At 36.9% G+C, this 16914-nt stretch overlaps 1 protein-coding gene across 2 annotated transcripts in view; it reads left to right on the top strand.

Annotated features, from left to right (window-relative positions):
• The first annotated feature begins 246 nt into the window (after positions 1-246).
• Positions 247-16914, top strand: part of tax1bp1b (Tax1 (human T-cell leukemia virus type I) binding protein 1b) — a 33972-nt gene continuing 17304 nt past the window's right edge. The window contains exons 1-2 of one of the 2 annotated variants that reach the window (XM_079895043.1): positions 247-714; positions 8902-9098. In XM_079895043.1, the coding sequence (XP_079751169.1) occupies positions 8922-9098 (177 nt within the window). In that variant the 5' untranslated portion in view covers positions 247-714; positions 8902-8921. The remainder of the gene's footprint in view (positions 715-8901; positions 9099-16914) is intronic. The other variant, XM_079895044.1, reaches the window with a different exon arrangement.

Below are 16914 nucleotides of genomic sequence, written 5' to 3'. Positions count from 1 at the left end.
GAACATAAATAAATAACTTGTAACTGCATTTATTTAGTCTGTTATTGAATTAATCTCAACAAACTATTATTATTTGTATGTAATACAAATATGTTTTACTGCTTTTCTGTTTTTTAATTGTACATGCAAACAGATAGAGAAACATTTGTCTCTTTGGACATTTAACTCGTACAGAGTTTCATTTATCTATAAAACAACGCGAGAATATAACTGAATGGTTACTTGATACATATAAACATGTAACTTAGAGTTTGAGTGCATCATATGTTGACAGTCATGTATTGCTAGTCACGTTTCTATTACTATGTGCCAGTGTTAATTTATTAGTGACAAATTAGCCTCACGGAAGTTATAACTAAAGAACCTCAATAATTATAGTGTTGTTGTTTTTGTTATTTGTAAAAAAAAATGAAACCATGAAACATTTGTACAGTTTAAGTCAGTGGTTTATCGTAAAATAACTGAAGCACGCGCAACTAAATGCTTTATCTTCACTTACACAATAAACATAAATACGTTTTCTAACGGTAGTTTCATACGTTAGTCATAGCCGTGATGGTCGAAGATATGTCATGTGTGTGGTGTTGTTATTGTGTTGTTCCGGGAAACCACTGACACGGACAGACAGGGGATGTACTTGCGCTGAGAGAGACTGGAAAGTGCGTCAAACACAGCGCTGGGCTTTTTTTTGTGATACTTCAGCATTAGAATGAGGTATTGTACCGTCTTTTTATTTACTTCTATTATAGGTCTGTATGAGTATTAGTCTTTCCTATCTACTATGATTTTTATTTGACTAACTTGTAATATAATTTTGAGCTCTGTTTTGGTGAAAAACAGTTGGTCGGGAGCATGATACGGGTTATTCATTAACTATCGGCCTCGCACTTTGACTAGACTTAAAATATTAACTGATCTATTTTTATAGAGAAATAAAGAGCAAATGAGATGTTGGTTTGGGATGATTGAACAGTGGTTAAATGGCAAAAGCTAATAAGCTGTGATTGTCTTGACATTATGGTTTGTTATTGTTTAGCCAGACGGCTAAAACCTGCTAGCAAGCTACATCGCTAACACTAGCTTAGCTAATATAGAAACTTGATGTATAGACTATATTTGGTATAAATATACATAGACTATATATTCTGTGCGGAATATCGTTTATTAAACTAACTATTATTTCTCGTTACAACATGGTAAACACTAAAATTAAGTTGGAAGTGTCCGTGCTAGTAATTTCGGCCTAATAGAACCACATTAATGTCTAAAAACGGTAGTTTTGAGGTACATCGGTTTTTTGACAGTCATTTAAACGTATAACTAATTAATTGGTTGCTATATTATCTAATGTCATACTTTTGTTTGTGTTTTGGCAATACTCTGTGTTCTGACGACCTTTGGATTGCCAGGCAAATTAGTTTCACGGAAGTTATAACTAAATTGCCGCAATAAATGTACGTTAATTTTGTTGTAACAGGGCTAACGTTAAATGATTGTGTAAACATGAAAACGTGAAGCGTTTTACAGTTCAAGTTAGTAAACACGTCATGGGTGACGTCACTACTCGGCTAAAGGTAATCATATTTTTTTATTTGAAAAAGGAGGAGTTATTATTTTGATGTGCTATTGTCGGAAGTAATTCACTCGGGCAAATGCTGAAATATGTCGTGTGAAAAAATAACCGATTTGTTTGTTCGTTTTTTGTAGAGCTCAGCTGTTTTTAAAGCTTGACCGAGTGTCAGCAAATCCATGCTCTGCTGCTGCACTTACAGCTCTCTTATCAGTTATCATGCATAAGATGACGTTGTTTCTTTCTTAAATAAGAAAAAAAAAATGTGACAGTTTAGTGAAGTATATGAAAATAAGGTTTTCATGTTTATCACGTTAACAATTATTTTTCACCTAATGCCTACAAACTAGTCAGTAAACCACTACACACAACTTTGTTCTCTGCCACTGAAATATTATTTTAGGAATTACCATGATTACAAAACAAATTACTCTTGTCTTATCAGTGTGGCTAGTGTTGACTGTTCACAACCACCAGAAAAAAACCCCCTTGACAATCAGAAGACTCTGTTCATTTCTTACTGAGTCATCATCTCCATATGAGCGTGAGACATAGCAAGCTTTTCAGTCAACCTTAAAAAAAAGTACATTTCCTAGTGTTTGATAGATGTGGTAATAATTGTATAATAATTTTACCCAGTTACCTTAGAAAGAATAAATGCAGTTTGCATTAATAAATTATCTTAATATGCTTTAGGGTTAGTTCGCCCAGAAATGAAAATTGTCCCATAATTTACTCACTCTCAAGCCATCCTAGGTGTATATGACTTTCTTCTTTCAGCCAAACACAATCAGGGTTATATTAAAAAATATCCTGGCTCTTCCAAGCTTTAAAGGGATACTTCAGGATTTTTTTAATTTAGCATTAAGCTTTTTATCAGTAGAAAACCTGTAGTATTTTCGAATTGCCATGCTTTCCTCCCTCATATCCCCCTGAGATGAGAGATTTATGTATTTTTTGTCTGGAAAAAATCCTCCGATGACGCAAAAATCGTCATTTTGCGTCATCGGAGGCTTTTTTGGCCAGAGGCTAGAGACTACAGCCAGTAGTAGGAGCTCGTTCTGCATGTTCTCAACCCGCCCATAGAGGGTGGGATCTCACTCACAGAATGTACACACAGTGTCAGCCATCTTTTATCTGGAAGCTAAGCTAACGGGTTCTTATTCTGTGGAGAAAGCTGAGTAGTTGGGTTTTACCATAGTCTACATCCTCTTTTTCCCGGACATGTCCGGCCATCGAGATCGTCCAAAATGTCCGGGATGCAGCTTTTGCTTTCTGCGGTCGCCATTCATTGTTTACATGCACACCTTTTGTTTCAATCTAACTGAATTCATTCCGATTGGTGATTCTGAATGTAGTGTTTACATGAACGCTAAACAAGTGATCAGTTGATGTGCGTTTTACCATTGCTAAGAAAATTCCCACTCCTCTGTGAGAGATACGAGACTGGTGCGTCTCACAGGTGTCGCTCATCAGTAATGACGCCACCGGCCTCGCGTCGTTCTCCCGCGGCCCTAGCCTCGTCCTGCTCGCCACAGTAAACATGATGAATGGCGACTGTAGAACGCAAAAGCCGAATCCCGGACATTTTGTGCAATCTCAAAAACCCGGGCAGACTTGTCACGGAGACTCACTAGTAGCTTAGCTTTGTTGTTGAACTGCTCTCTAACCGGTAGGCTTGGCTTGGGAGTGCCCTCGTAGAGCAGCGAAGCAAGTGCATTCTGGGAGTTGTTGTCTTTCATCCACATGAGCCAAAAATAAATTTTCTGGCTTTTCTCAGTCTAGAAGGCTCCAAATTCAAAAATAATTTCTCATTTCTACTACATAAATGACCCAATTTAAATACACATTCATCTTTCCAGAGGTAATCATATGGCTCCAGGGGGTTAATAAAGGCCTTCTGAAGCGAAGTGATGCGTTTTTGAAAAATAATCCATGTTTATAACTTTATAAACTATAATCACTGGCTTCCGGTAATGGCCGTACGCAAGTCTAGTTCTGGTGGAAGAGTGACCTCTGACCCGAAGCATGATAGGATGGAGGCGTAGTGTAAGCATAGGTGAGAGTAGACGCCTCTCACGGTTTAAACAAATAGGGCTGGGCAATAAACTTAAGCTCCTTTTATCTTATTTCAAAATTCTCTGACATTTCTCTTTAATTTATGGCCTAATCTTGAGACACAGGACAAATTATCCCATAACTAAAAATAGTAACATTTCCACTCTGACATTGCTCACTGATGAACCACCTGACCTCACACCATAACTCAATACTTCATATGGATAAAAATATAACACACACATATAGTGCCGTTCAGAAATTTAGTGATTGGTAAGATTTAAAAACAAAAAACTAAACGGTAATTTTGTGAAATATATTAGGCCTACAATTTAAAATAACTGTTTTCTATTTGAATATATTATAAAATGTTATTTATTCCTGTGATCAAAGCTGAATTTTCAGCATCTTTAGTGTTTCAGTGTCACATGATCCTTCAAAAATCATTCAAATATGATGATTAGCTGCTCAAGAAACATTTATTATTTTTATCAATCTTGAAAACAGTTTTCCCAGGATTCTTTGATGAATGAATAGAAAGTTCAAAAGAACAGCATTTATCTGAAATAGAAATCTTTGCTCACAGAGCGCCGCTTCACAAACACAGATTTATTTTTTGCGTCTTATTGCGCTTGAATGGTTTAATATCAATTGAATGAGTGAAAACGTGTTCATATACTGTAGCCTAACCAAAGGATGACAGAAAAAAAAAAAACATCATTAAACTAAAATGAACTAATTTTCATAGATTGTTTTACGTGGATGTTGGAACACAAGTGAAGAACAAAGCCTTATTTACATAATGAATAATTTAGCAACCAAATGTTTGATCGCGAATATAGAAACATTTGGATTTGTGCCGAATGAGAGAGTTGGCCTACGTGAGCCCAATGCCGTTTCAGTTTCGCTTTAAATAAATTCATTTTGGCTTGAAGTTGAGATATTGTTTATAATGAATGCCACTATAGCCTTATTTGTGTTTTATTTTATAATTAAATTGCTACTTATTTTTTATTCTTGTTCTGTTCTGAATAGCATACCAATAAATTTAAATTTGTTGTGGAGTGAGGGGAACTAAAATAGCCTAATGTTCTTAATTTAATTGTTTATAATTACGAGGTTAACAGTATTTGGTGTAAGATCAATTTCTCTTTCATGAGATTTACTACTTCTTCTTGACCGGGTTATGTTTCTCCATCTCGATTGTTTTGAGCCGCCATATTTATCAACATGCGATAATTTGTATGATGGGATTGGCAGCGTACAAATGTTTCATGAATCACACGTGAACCCTGACTTAAGATGATTTCTGCGCTCGTTTCTACGTTGGATTGATAAATGAGGCCCAATAACTTTATTTTCGTGCACTTTGATCTTTAGCTAAAACTTTGCAAACCTTTGCGTTCACAAACTATATTACACACTGCATGAAAGGTAATATTTGAAAAAGCATAAAAGGGGCACTTTAAAAAAGATTTCACAACCATTTTTCTACTCCTGGTTGCATGACAACAAAATATATTTATTAAAACAATTAAAAATCAAGCAATATTAATGTCAGCTTGCATCATGATGTTCCTATTCTCATACTTCATTGTTCATTCATATAGCCTAAGGTTAATCAAGTCCAGGCAGGCCTTGGTGAGTTTTATAGTTTTTAAATATATCATTTTGTTTGTTAGGGAGCCTATTATTAAGCTTAGTAGCCTACTTCATTTATTTAAGACACAGTAAGCATCAATTACATAGAAATGACTTGATTGATCTCAGATGCAAAGGTGTGAACTGTTATTTTTGTATTTGGCGTCTATCCGATGTTTTGCCTAGTTCTTGATTTGGAATAATCTCTTGCAATTGTAGATATCCAATCAAAACTTTGCTCTTTGAGCCACCCTCCATAGACACACATTTTTAGAATGTGATGAAACTGTTTGTGCAAGTAAATCACTCGCATGTGAGACAAAATTTTCATGCTAGCTAGGCGACTCAATAATTGTTAGATTTCGCTTGCCAGTGTTTGAGTTAGAGGCTAAGTACAAGCTTAGCACAGATATATTTTCACTCGTCTTGAACACTCTGAGTGCTTGAGAGTTTTGCTCTCTGTCTTTAAAGTGCACTGTTGCATTTGATCTCAAGGTCAGCGTATTTGATGTACCACAACAGTTTAAAGGGGTCCTATTATGCTTTTCCAATTTTTCAACTTAAGTTAGTGTGTAATGCTGTTTGAGCATTAAAAAAGATCTGCAAGGTTACAAAGCTCAAAGTCCATTCCAAAGGGAGATGTTTTATTTAACAGAATCCCCTTTTCAATAACTACAACGAACGGCTTGTTTGGACTACAACGGGATTTTTCCGGATCTTATGAAGTCATAATGTTACTCATTTAAATAATCCACGCCCACGGAATATGCAAAAAAGGGACCAGGCCTGGTTGAGCTGCATGAGAGAAGACAGTGTTGTCGCTATGTCAAAGAGACATTTTTTTCCAAAACTCATTTGTTTGACCTTCCTAAGGCTGACAAACTTAGAGTGTTTAATTTATTTTAAACAGTGTTCCTGAACATTAAAATCCCAATGTTTATCTGTGTTCTGCACATTTTATGGAGAACAGCTTGTTTTCTTTTGCTTTTGTAAGCTCTCGAATTTTGTTGGTTCACCGCTCCTTAGGAAAATTAACCTTGGTTTTGTGATCGATTAGTGTTTGTATTAACTTAGTTTTCTGACAAATATCACGATTAAATGGTGGATAACATATCTTTAATGAATAGAATAATTACAAAAAAACAACAACACACCACTCTGAAACGTCCTGTGAAATCTGTGCTTGCAAAGTCTTTGCATGAAATCCATTCTGCACGATCCTCTTGTTCGTAAAAAATTGTCAGGGTCTGAATCGGGCTTGAATTGGTTTGAAATTGACGCCATCCTCAATATTTACACTAGAGAAGAACTCGCAATTATGGAGGGGTGGGACATTTCCCGAACAGACGCTAAGTGCTGCCAATTAGGGCTGAACGATATTCTATTTTAACATCGACATCGCGATGTGCGAATGAGCGATAGTCACATCGCCGGAACATGCGATGTGAAGGGTAGTAGCACCCATGGTGTATTGAGAGAACGGTAGCACCAGGGTAGCACACAGTAAACACGAGTTTGTTGTATGGCTTTTTGCTGGGGTGACTTGCACGTTCCGCGTGCTTGCACAGTGATTGGTTCGCTGTGCCGCAGCTCACCGCGCTCACAGCCAACATTCACTGGCATTCTTATAGCTAAAAATGGGCGACGAAGACGATCCGCCGCAAAAAAGAAAAAAAAAAGAAAAAGATTTCGTACCAAAAAGAAAGTCAAAATCAGCTATTTGGGACTATTTCGTCTACAAAAAGGAGGATGTTGACCAAAAAGAGGTATTTTGCTGGAGTGTTATAAAGTTGTGGATGGTTGTCTTTTTTAAAAAGTATTTTATTTTTCGTGTTCGCATTTATGAGGAAAAAACAATGTTACGTGACAGTTCTCCATTACGGACGCGACCGTTATGAAAGCGGCACTAAAAAACTGCTTTAAAACTTTCACAGAGACCTCAAACAGAAAGCACAAAGCCTTTCTTTAAAGCGAATTTCGTTTTGTATTAATTGTATCTTAATTTTAATCAGTGTTCAGTAAATTTCCTGGATTTAATAAATAAAAAGTAAATATAGCAGACATAATCACGACACGGAGGCGCCAGCGCCTGAATCCATGAACTGAAACTCAGCGTATAAGGTAGCCTACTCGCCTCACACACCTAAAAAAAAAATATAAATATATCTATTATCTACAGAAATCTCTACTTTTAAACAGAACCATTCAAAACAAAATAATGTAATCCGTATGAAAAGTGCATTTCTCTCCCACGCGATCACTACTGCGAAGATGAAGATCGTCAACTTCATCTTTACAGAAAACACTTGTTTATTAATAAATAATTAAAATGTCTCATTGTAATATTTTACATATTCATAATCATTACTTTTGCTGGTTCTTTGTGACAGCTTTTAAGTGCCGTTTACATGAACGCGTCACTGCATTAGCACCGAAAACATAGAGACACAGAGAGAGAGAGACAGAATACGATTTTTTTACAGAAATATTTTTTTCGAATTCTGACGTATATGTTCTAATTTTGGAATAAAATATTAAGTGGCCTTTTTGTCACTTGTAATGAAGCTTGCTTAGTGAAATTATTAATATCATGGAATGGTAGGCTAATTATTGACTTTAGCCTGGATTGATGGCACGCAATATCGCAATATATATCGTTGGGGAAAAATTATCGCAATGTAATTTTTTTTCCAATATCGTGCAGCCCTACTGCCAATCACAACACACTGGGCCAGCTAACCAATCACAGCACATTTCGTATTTCGGAAGGAGGGGCTTCATCGAAATCAGCGTGTTCGAGCCAGACTGGGGAGAGAGGTGCTCTAATAATGTAAAATATGTGAAAAATAATGAGTTTTTTTAACAATCAAACATGAAAACATATTCTAGACATATCTCAAAAACAAAATCAAGATTTTGTAAAAGGACATAATAGGACCCCCTTAAGCACAATAAAATGCGAAAGAGAACTTAGTTCAGTACTGTGAAGGCGTGTGACTGTGCTTCCGGTGTACTTGTTCAGAAACACAGCCAATGAACAGCGTGCAAATTAAAAGTTTAACTGGCAAGGAATTAAAACGCATGCTAATAAAAAACTTTCGGGATGGTGAACTGCAATATCACGTGAGCGCAACCTAACGCTGTATTGCTAAACGTGATGTAAATGTATGTCGCAGTGTACAGTATGTTGGGACGGGGGTGCCAGAACTGCAACTGATACTATGAAACGATGTGAAACGATACTACAATCTTTCTTCAAAAGCAGATCATGGAGACATTTTAATCATTCATGATCTGCACACCCCCACATAAAAGGGTGTTCATGATTCTTGAACTCTTCATGTTTCTTTTTTTCCTCACATAGTCAAACAAAGTTCAACTCAAATCAATATTTTGTTTCTTTATTTATTTGGTAACAAGTGGGCGTACAGTCAATACAGACCCAGCGTGCCTGCATCAGAATCATTTTACAATAATATATCTGGATGACCGTTTTTTACTTGTGTGATTTTGAAAATTGATTCATAATGTTACTTAAAGACATTCACCCTAGATTACTGTAGAATCTGGCACAGAATATTTTTAGATGTTTCTTCTGTTTCACTTCTCTTATGGGTCCTGTCTTCCCACAGACACAGCTGCTGATAGACAGATGGCTTTATTCCTGGAGGGGACAGCAGCAAGCAGCACCATGGAAACGTCCAATTTTGCCCATGTCATCTTCCAGAATGTGGGGAAAAGTTACCTTCCTCATGCAGCATTAGAATGCCATTACACCCTCACGCAGTTCATTAAACCAAATCCCAAGGATTGGGTCGGCATATTCAAGGTGACTCTCGCTTTCATTTTGCCTCTGTTTTTACCTTGCTTTTCTGCCATGTTCTGTACAATTCTTGAACTCTCTCTCTCTCTCTCTCTCTCTCTCTCTCTCTCTCTCTCTCTCTCTCTCTCTCTCTCTCTCTCTCTCTCTCTCTCTCTCTCTCTCTCTCTCTCTCACACTCACACTCACACTCACACTCTCACACACACTCTCACACACACACTGTGCATAGAGTTAAAATAATAATAATATTTGATATCCAACTATCCCATTATATTCAACTAAATTATATAATGAAACCGTTATTAAAGTGAAGTATTAAAATTCAAGTATTTAAGTCAACCCAGTGTTAACCTGTTGGGCTTTCTGGCCCTGCTTGTTTTACGTCAGATCTACCTTCACTTATTTCACGACAATGTTCAAATCAGCCAAGTTGGTTTCCTACCATTTTATTGGAATCATGTGGGATGTTCCTGCAACTCTAACGTCTTGATTCCATTTTCCCATCTTCAGTTTCCACAGTGTGAAAATTACAAGGCCCTGCCGTCATATTTGGCAGTGAAATATTTGGGGAGCCGCCATTACTGGTGCTTAACATAATATTGGATTTACTGCTGGTCACTTAAATGTTTCCTGCTGTAAATGATTTTCAGAACCATATTTCGCTTTAGTCTGACCCAGAAAGACTGCTTTTTAGTAGGTATCATTTTAGATCATATAACTGATGTTATATAGAGAGTTAATCTCTGCGCTTGATGCATACTACAGGGTTCCCGCGGGGTCTTAAAAAGTCTTAAAATGTCTTAAATTCTGAACTTTAAATTTAAGGCCTTAAAACGTCTTAAAAACAGCCAGATTTTCATCCGCGGTCTTAAATTTCATTTAGTCAGGTCTTAAAAAAGATTTTACCTTCGTTCATTTCCAGAAACGCTGGCCGCATAAAGTTATTACAAAGTAGCAAAAAAGTATCGAAGTCGCTCGCCAAGAGGCAGTGTTCACATATCGCGTCTTTTTCGCGTTCAAGTTCATTCAAATGTAGGCGCGCGGTAAGCGCACTTATAATTGAAGCGACGCACTCGTTTTTTTTCCAGGCGCAGCAACATGAAAAAAGACATGAAGGATGCGGGTGCACCCAAACACTACGGGTGTTTTTCTCTTCTCCGTAAATAAATCTTGTAACAGAGCTACAGCAAGTGTTTTTCGGCGGTGGAAATCCATTAGCCACTAAAACTTTTTTGTCATTGTGGAGTTGCATAGCAACGACAGACGCCACGGGAAAATCGGACCGAATTTTACTATTAATAATAAAAGATAAGCTAAAGTGCATTGTAAATGTCACTAAATCATTTTTTATAAAAAGAAAAAAAAAAAAAAGAAAAAAAATTAAAGTCTGAAATATGTGAGGTTTATCTTTTTATAAAAACCTTTTTTGTCAACTTTATTTGAACTTGTACATGTTAGTATATAACGTTGCAAGACACTTTTAAAATCTGGCTATCATTTTTAATCGTATTATTTTAATGTTTATGTTAGTGCGCATTGATGCTAATTTTATTTGTTGCTGTTTTTCGACATAAAACTTGGTGAATTGATTTCATTGTGTAGTATTAGTACTTTTTGAACAGGATTCTGTGATAACAGTGATAATTTTTGGCACTATAATAATTTAATGAAATGTTCATGCCATTTCATCTCTAGTTATGATCAACTATGATCAATTAAAATCAACTATGTGTTTTTTACAGTAGGCCTATAATATGCAAAGTACAATTTTCTATTAAAAAAATTATATCTAATTCTGTTCTTTTCTCTGACACGCGTTGTTGGGTCTGGAAGGTTACTAATGTGATTGCTTTATCTGTAAATTAAGCTAATGCTTTTTCAATTACTGAATTCATTGAAATAAAATGAATTCTTTGATTTGAATATTTTTTGGCAATGCGTCGTGTAGGTCTTAAATTTCTATCTTTATGGTCTTAAAATGTCTTAAAAAGGTCTTAAATTTGACTAACTGAAACCTGCAGGAACCCTGATACTAGATTCCGGTTCTAAAGCAGGCTATATAGCCAGGTCAGTTCTCTTTTCCCTGCAAGCCATTAAAGGGTTAGTTCACCCAAAAATGAAAATTCTGTCAGTAATTACTCACCCTCATGTTGTTCCAACCTCATAAGACTTTCGGTCATCTTCGGAGCACAAATTAAGATATTTTTGATTAAATCTGAGAGCTGGCTCACTCCTCCACAGGCTTCTTTGTAATTGAAACTTGCCGGCCCATAAAGTTAGTAAAGACAATGTTTAAAATAGTCCAAGTGACTACAGTGGCTCAACCATAAGTTTATCAAGCGACGAGAATACATTTTGTGCGCAAAACCCCCCAAAAATAACGCCTTTAGTTTAACAGCGCTTCTGGGTTGTACACCAGGATGTAGGCTCACTATTAGCCAGCATCACACGCATCACATGCATGACTGGCGTCGGCCAATAGTGAGCCTACGTTCTGATGTACAACCTAGAAGTGCTGCGCTGTTACACTATGTGAACTCACTCAGAGGCCCACACAGAAGAAATGAATAGTTGAATAAAGTTGTTATTTTTGTTTTTTTTGCGCACACAAAGTATTCTCGTCGCTTGATAAACTTATGGTTGAGCCACTAGTCACTTGGACTATTTTAAACATTGTCTTTTCTAACTTTATGGGCCGGCAAGTTTCAATTACAAAGAAGCCTGTGGAGGAGTGAGACAGCTCTCAGATTTAATCAAAAATATCTTAATTTGTGTTCCGAAGATGAACGAAAGTCTTACGGGGTTGGAACAACATGAGGGTGAGTAATTACTGACGGGATTTTCATTTTTGGGTGAACTAACCCTTTAATTTGCTCGTCTGCTATGGTTTTTGAGGAAAATGTTTGGTCACACTTTAGTTTAGGATCCAATTTTCACTATTAACTATGAATTTTGCCTCAATACACTCCTAATTATTGCTTGTTAATAGTTAGTAAGGTAGTTGTTAAGTTTAGGAATTGTGTAGGATTAGGGGATATAGAATATGGTCATGCAGAATAAGGCATTAAAATGTACTTTATAAGTACTAATAAACAGGCAATATCCTAGAAATATGCATGCTAATAAGCATCTAGTTAATAGTGAGAATTGGACCCTACATTAAAGTGTTACCAAATGTTTTATGGAGAGCTCATTAGGAAATCAATCTCTTTTTAAGCCTGAAGAAAATGTGTTGCGACACCCTGAACCGATGCATGTCTTGTTCACGTTATTCGGGAAAAACTGTGAATCATATCCAGGAAAATCTCAGTCACAAATGTTTCCCCTTCTAACAAGGTTTTCAACAAGTGAGCATGAACATTTACTACCCGCTTGTATAACAGAATGCGGTTTGAGTATTTGTGAAAGATCTTGGCAGTTTGCTCTGCAGTGAAAAAAAAAACGAAAAAAAAAAAGCTATAAAATATTACAACCCATTGGTAGTTTGAAAATTCCACTATGTTGGCACAAAACAGTGCGTCATGCCGGAGTGTAGTTGAACGCGAATGTGGACATGACGGTGTGCATGGGAATGAAATATGTGGGTTGGCAGAATAAGTGGGGTGTTTTGGCTCCGTCTCTGCTTTCTGGAGTTCCCCAGCTACTGCTGAATGAGTGAACATAAAACAAACTGTATTTACAGCATTATGGATGTGAACTGTATGGTGAGAGGAAATAAAAGAGAACATCTGACTGCTGTAGGTTAGTGGAGGGGGAGTTGAGTGTGAGTGTGGTCACTGTCAGGGTTTTGTATCTGGGTTCGGATCCGACCAGATCAAAGTGGTGTTTTAGAACTTTTTACTTTGCGTGTGATATAGCGAGTCTGATGAAGCTGTTTTATGGCCAGCTGTCAGGAAGGCTGCTGCTTCTCAGCAGCTCTATCACGTTGTGGCCAATGTTCTTGATTAAAAGATACAATCCCACCCCCCATGAGAAACAGGTACCCCTTTTAAATCTTTGGAAGGTGGATTAAAATCTCCAAAGTCCACAGACCATCTGATGCGTATCACACAGAAGAGTTGTCTGAAATCACCAGTTTTGCTCTGATTGACTTTGAGTTTGTCAGGTTACATTTAAATGATTCAAAGATATTTAAAGTTTTGCTCAAGTAATAAAAAACAATATATCCTTGAGCACTAAGTGGTATATCTGATTTCAAATGAATGAAATGTATGAATGACTGAATATATCTGATTCTATTCTGATTCACAAGCAGTAGATTTGATTCCAATTTTCATTTGATTGGATTCAATTCTGAATCATTTTGGCATATTCAATTATAATGTCTGTTTTGCTTACAGGTGGAAATAAAATTTTCTTTCTCTCTGTAAATTATTCAGAGAACCTTCTAATGTGGTACATTACAGCAATAGTAAATATTATTTTCACACATCCATATATACAAATATTCCCCTCTATGGGGTTCTTAAAGGATTAGTTCACCTCAAAATGAAAATTTCCTGATAATTTACTCACTCAGTGGAAAAGTTTTTTGACGAAAATATTTCAGGATTTTTGTACGCACATTGGACTTCAATGGCAACCAGAATGTTGAAGTTCAAATCAATGCAGTTTCAAAGGGCTCTGCACGATACCAGCTGAGGAATGGGATCTTATCTAGCGAAACGATAGGTCATTTTCTAAAAATAAATAAAAATGTATGTACTTTTTAACCACAATTGTTCGTCTTGTGCTGGTCTGCGACGCGCCACGAATTGCGTCATCACATTGGAAAGGTGAACTAATCCTTTAACTGGAAGAAGCTACAAGACTTTATGGAAATAGTCAAATATCTGGTTTAAATATCACTGTCAGTTGTTACTTACAGGTGTGACTCTCAATGTCCCGTTCACACAGCAACTTACAGTAGTGTCGAATACTGTCTGTATGTGCAACGGTAACAGTGACCAAAGTAATATCAAAGATTGCTACATCCATAAAACTGAAAAGTCTTTGACACAACAAGAGTCCAACTGTCAAATCTTCATTAACCTACAGCAGCTTTTATATCTGGGAGGAAAGCGGAGCACTAGTTGTCCAGTCTGGTTTCATTCACACAGCAAGGTTTTTCCTAGAATGCGGTTGTGGGCAGGACTTAAAAATATCAATCGCTTCATCATGAGCAGAATCTATATTTTACGTTTCTTGTGACTAAACCTCGTAACTCCAGAGGATCCTCAAACTGTCGGCAAAACCTCATACAGTAGCTCCACCCGCCTTGCACACATTTTGGAGACCATCTCTGCTTGTTTGCAGTATAAGGGTAAATGAAGAACTGGTTCTTTGAATAAGTACAGCGTTTTCTTCACTCAAAAAAACACTATGTTTGTAATGGCTAATATTTTATGTATTTGAAGAGCAGAGAAGAGTGTCTTAGTTTGGTATTTGCCAATACAGCCTTTTATGACACAATATTTTGGCCAGATGTATTAAACGCCCACGTAGCAACAATAAACTTTGTAACTTGCAAGTTGATGAAAACATAATGCAATCTGCTTACTGTCTCAGATGCGACCATTCTAATGACTGATAAAACACATCTCTGACATTCACAGGTGAAAAACCTTTTGAGCATATTTCCTCAATAGTAGCTACACTAACCTGCAATTTTCACTGATTTCAAGACACACACCATGCTGGATATTAATCTGCCATTCATTTTCACTTAAATGTAATGTTTTAACGGTTGGAGACATATCCTTGGAAAAACTCCTGAGATCCAAAAGCAAGTGCATTGCCACTACTTACCTATGATGATTAGACAATTGAGCGCTGGCATTTCGCTCATGTTGGATGTGAAAATGTATGAGTTTGGTGTGAACTATAGAATTTGGTTGTCACTAACTGAACTGACTGAAATAACTGAACTGTGCATGAATGTAACCATATCAAGGGCTCAAATGCAGGACAGACAACCATATTCTGCTGCTGTGTGAATGTGGCTTTAAGAGTGTACCAGGGAAACTCCTACTTTTGAGTTGGGTAATCGTTGTTATTATTATGACACATGTGATGACATAAGATTACACTTACGGAAGTTTGAAATTCACTAAACTTCTGTCATGTTTATTATGCTTGAAACTCTGAAGGCCAATATATTTTCGACTCCACTTGAAGGCCACAATATATATCAAATGTTGATGCAATCCACAAAGCTACCCTTCCTCGTTTAGTGCAGTAATGGCAGTTGGTCCTTGAGAACAACGGTTCTATAGATAATTGTTCTTACTTCCTGAAGGCAATCTGTTTATTTTCACAATTATGATGGAACTTACTTCATTGTTGTGTGAAATCGCTGATATATTTTTACGACATTATTATTATGTGACGTGCCATTGGATAGCAGTGTCTTCATATACCCTGAAGGAAAGGCATGTTCCTCCAAACAGAGCTGACTGACTGCACCCAGAGAAACAGAATAACCTCTGGCGATGAAGGGCACAAGATCATAAATCTTAACATGGCTATGTCTGTGTTGACAGACAAAAGGCAGCCGTGCCAAACACCAGAAAATTGCAAGACCTGTTCCATGAGTCATTTGCCTGGAGCGGCAGGTAGTCGCAAGGCTATCATTGCCACCTAGTGTTCAGGAGAATAACTGTTCTTACCTGAATGCCAGTTTTATGAAAAGTCTGGGTACATTTCTTGAAATCAGAAATTCCTAATACAGTGTAATTCTGATTCAAACAATGAAAAGCGACGACTACTTCCCCCTCTTAGTCATTTATATCCGAGCCATAGCATTGTCTGTGTGACAAGATGACATGTAGGGACTTTTTTAATGAGAAATCCACTCGGTGTCATTGACATTTGCCTTTTTGCCTTTTTGCCTATTTTCTTGTTTGAGCAGGCATGCTGCCTGTGGCTCTCTTGAAGTTGGAATGGTTACAGAGAGTGTCTAGTTGAAAAACTTGTGAGCGTCATGTTGGATTGTCAGAACACGCCATCAGACTAACCATGGAGAAGGTGAACACTGCTTTATAATTATCCTGTCAGCGCAGTAGATGTTCTCTGTACTGCATCCTGATATATAGACCCGCTGGTTCCAATGCAGCATGTAGCCAGCACAGACAGAGTCATGAGCCAAGTCTGTGCGTCATTTTGAGTCAGGTACTTTCTCACAGACACTGGGATGTTCTGTTGTTGTCTGTGGAGTTTTATTCATTTATTATATGCATAATACATATACATGTTTTGTTTTTTGCATTAGGCACTCCATACTGTGACAACAGTATATAATTTTTTAATGTGCTGCTTCAAAAGTGTGCTTGTTTGATATTTTGGTATCTAATGCAATTATATAAATGTTTAGGTCTGTGTGAAGTATCCAAATACAGAATAATATTTTGTAGTATTTTTTTTTTTGTAGTTTTATTAAATGTAAGTGCTGAAATTAAAGTAATCATCCTAATTAGTAATTTTCCTCTGTATTTGTACTGTATTATTTTGTAGTCTATTTTTATTTGCGCATTATCGTTATTGTCAAATGCAGCTGGAGCTGCTCTCATTCTGAAATGTTCTTGTGTATTTTCTCATGCCATTCTCATTCTCATCCATCTTTTTCTCCATTTGGTTACCGTTCACTCCTCAGACCTAAATGAGAGACACACAGGGGCTTAATTCTCACCCTCCTTTCCCCCCCTCCCCAAACGTCTCTAATGAGTGGAGTTTGGTCCAGGCAGTAATGACGCTCTGTATGGGCTATGCCTTTAATGGCTTCCTGCTCTTTACAGCTCCAGCACCTCAGGCAACTTTCTTATACAATCAGGGGATTTCTGCAACA

This window comes from Squalius cephalus (genome assembly GCF_949319135.1).
Source record: "Squalius cephalus genome assembly, chromosome: 15".
In the NCBI taxonomy this organism is placed as follows: Eukaryota; Metazoa; Chordata; class Actinopteri; order Cypriniformes; family Leuciscidae; genus Squalius; species Squalius cephalus.
Note: the sequence above shows the minus strand (reverse complement) of the source record. Positions and strands in the feature narration are given on the sequence as shown.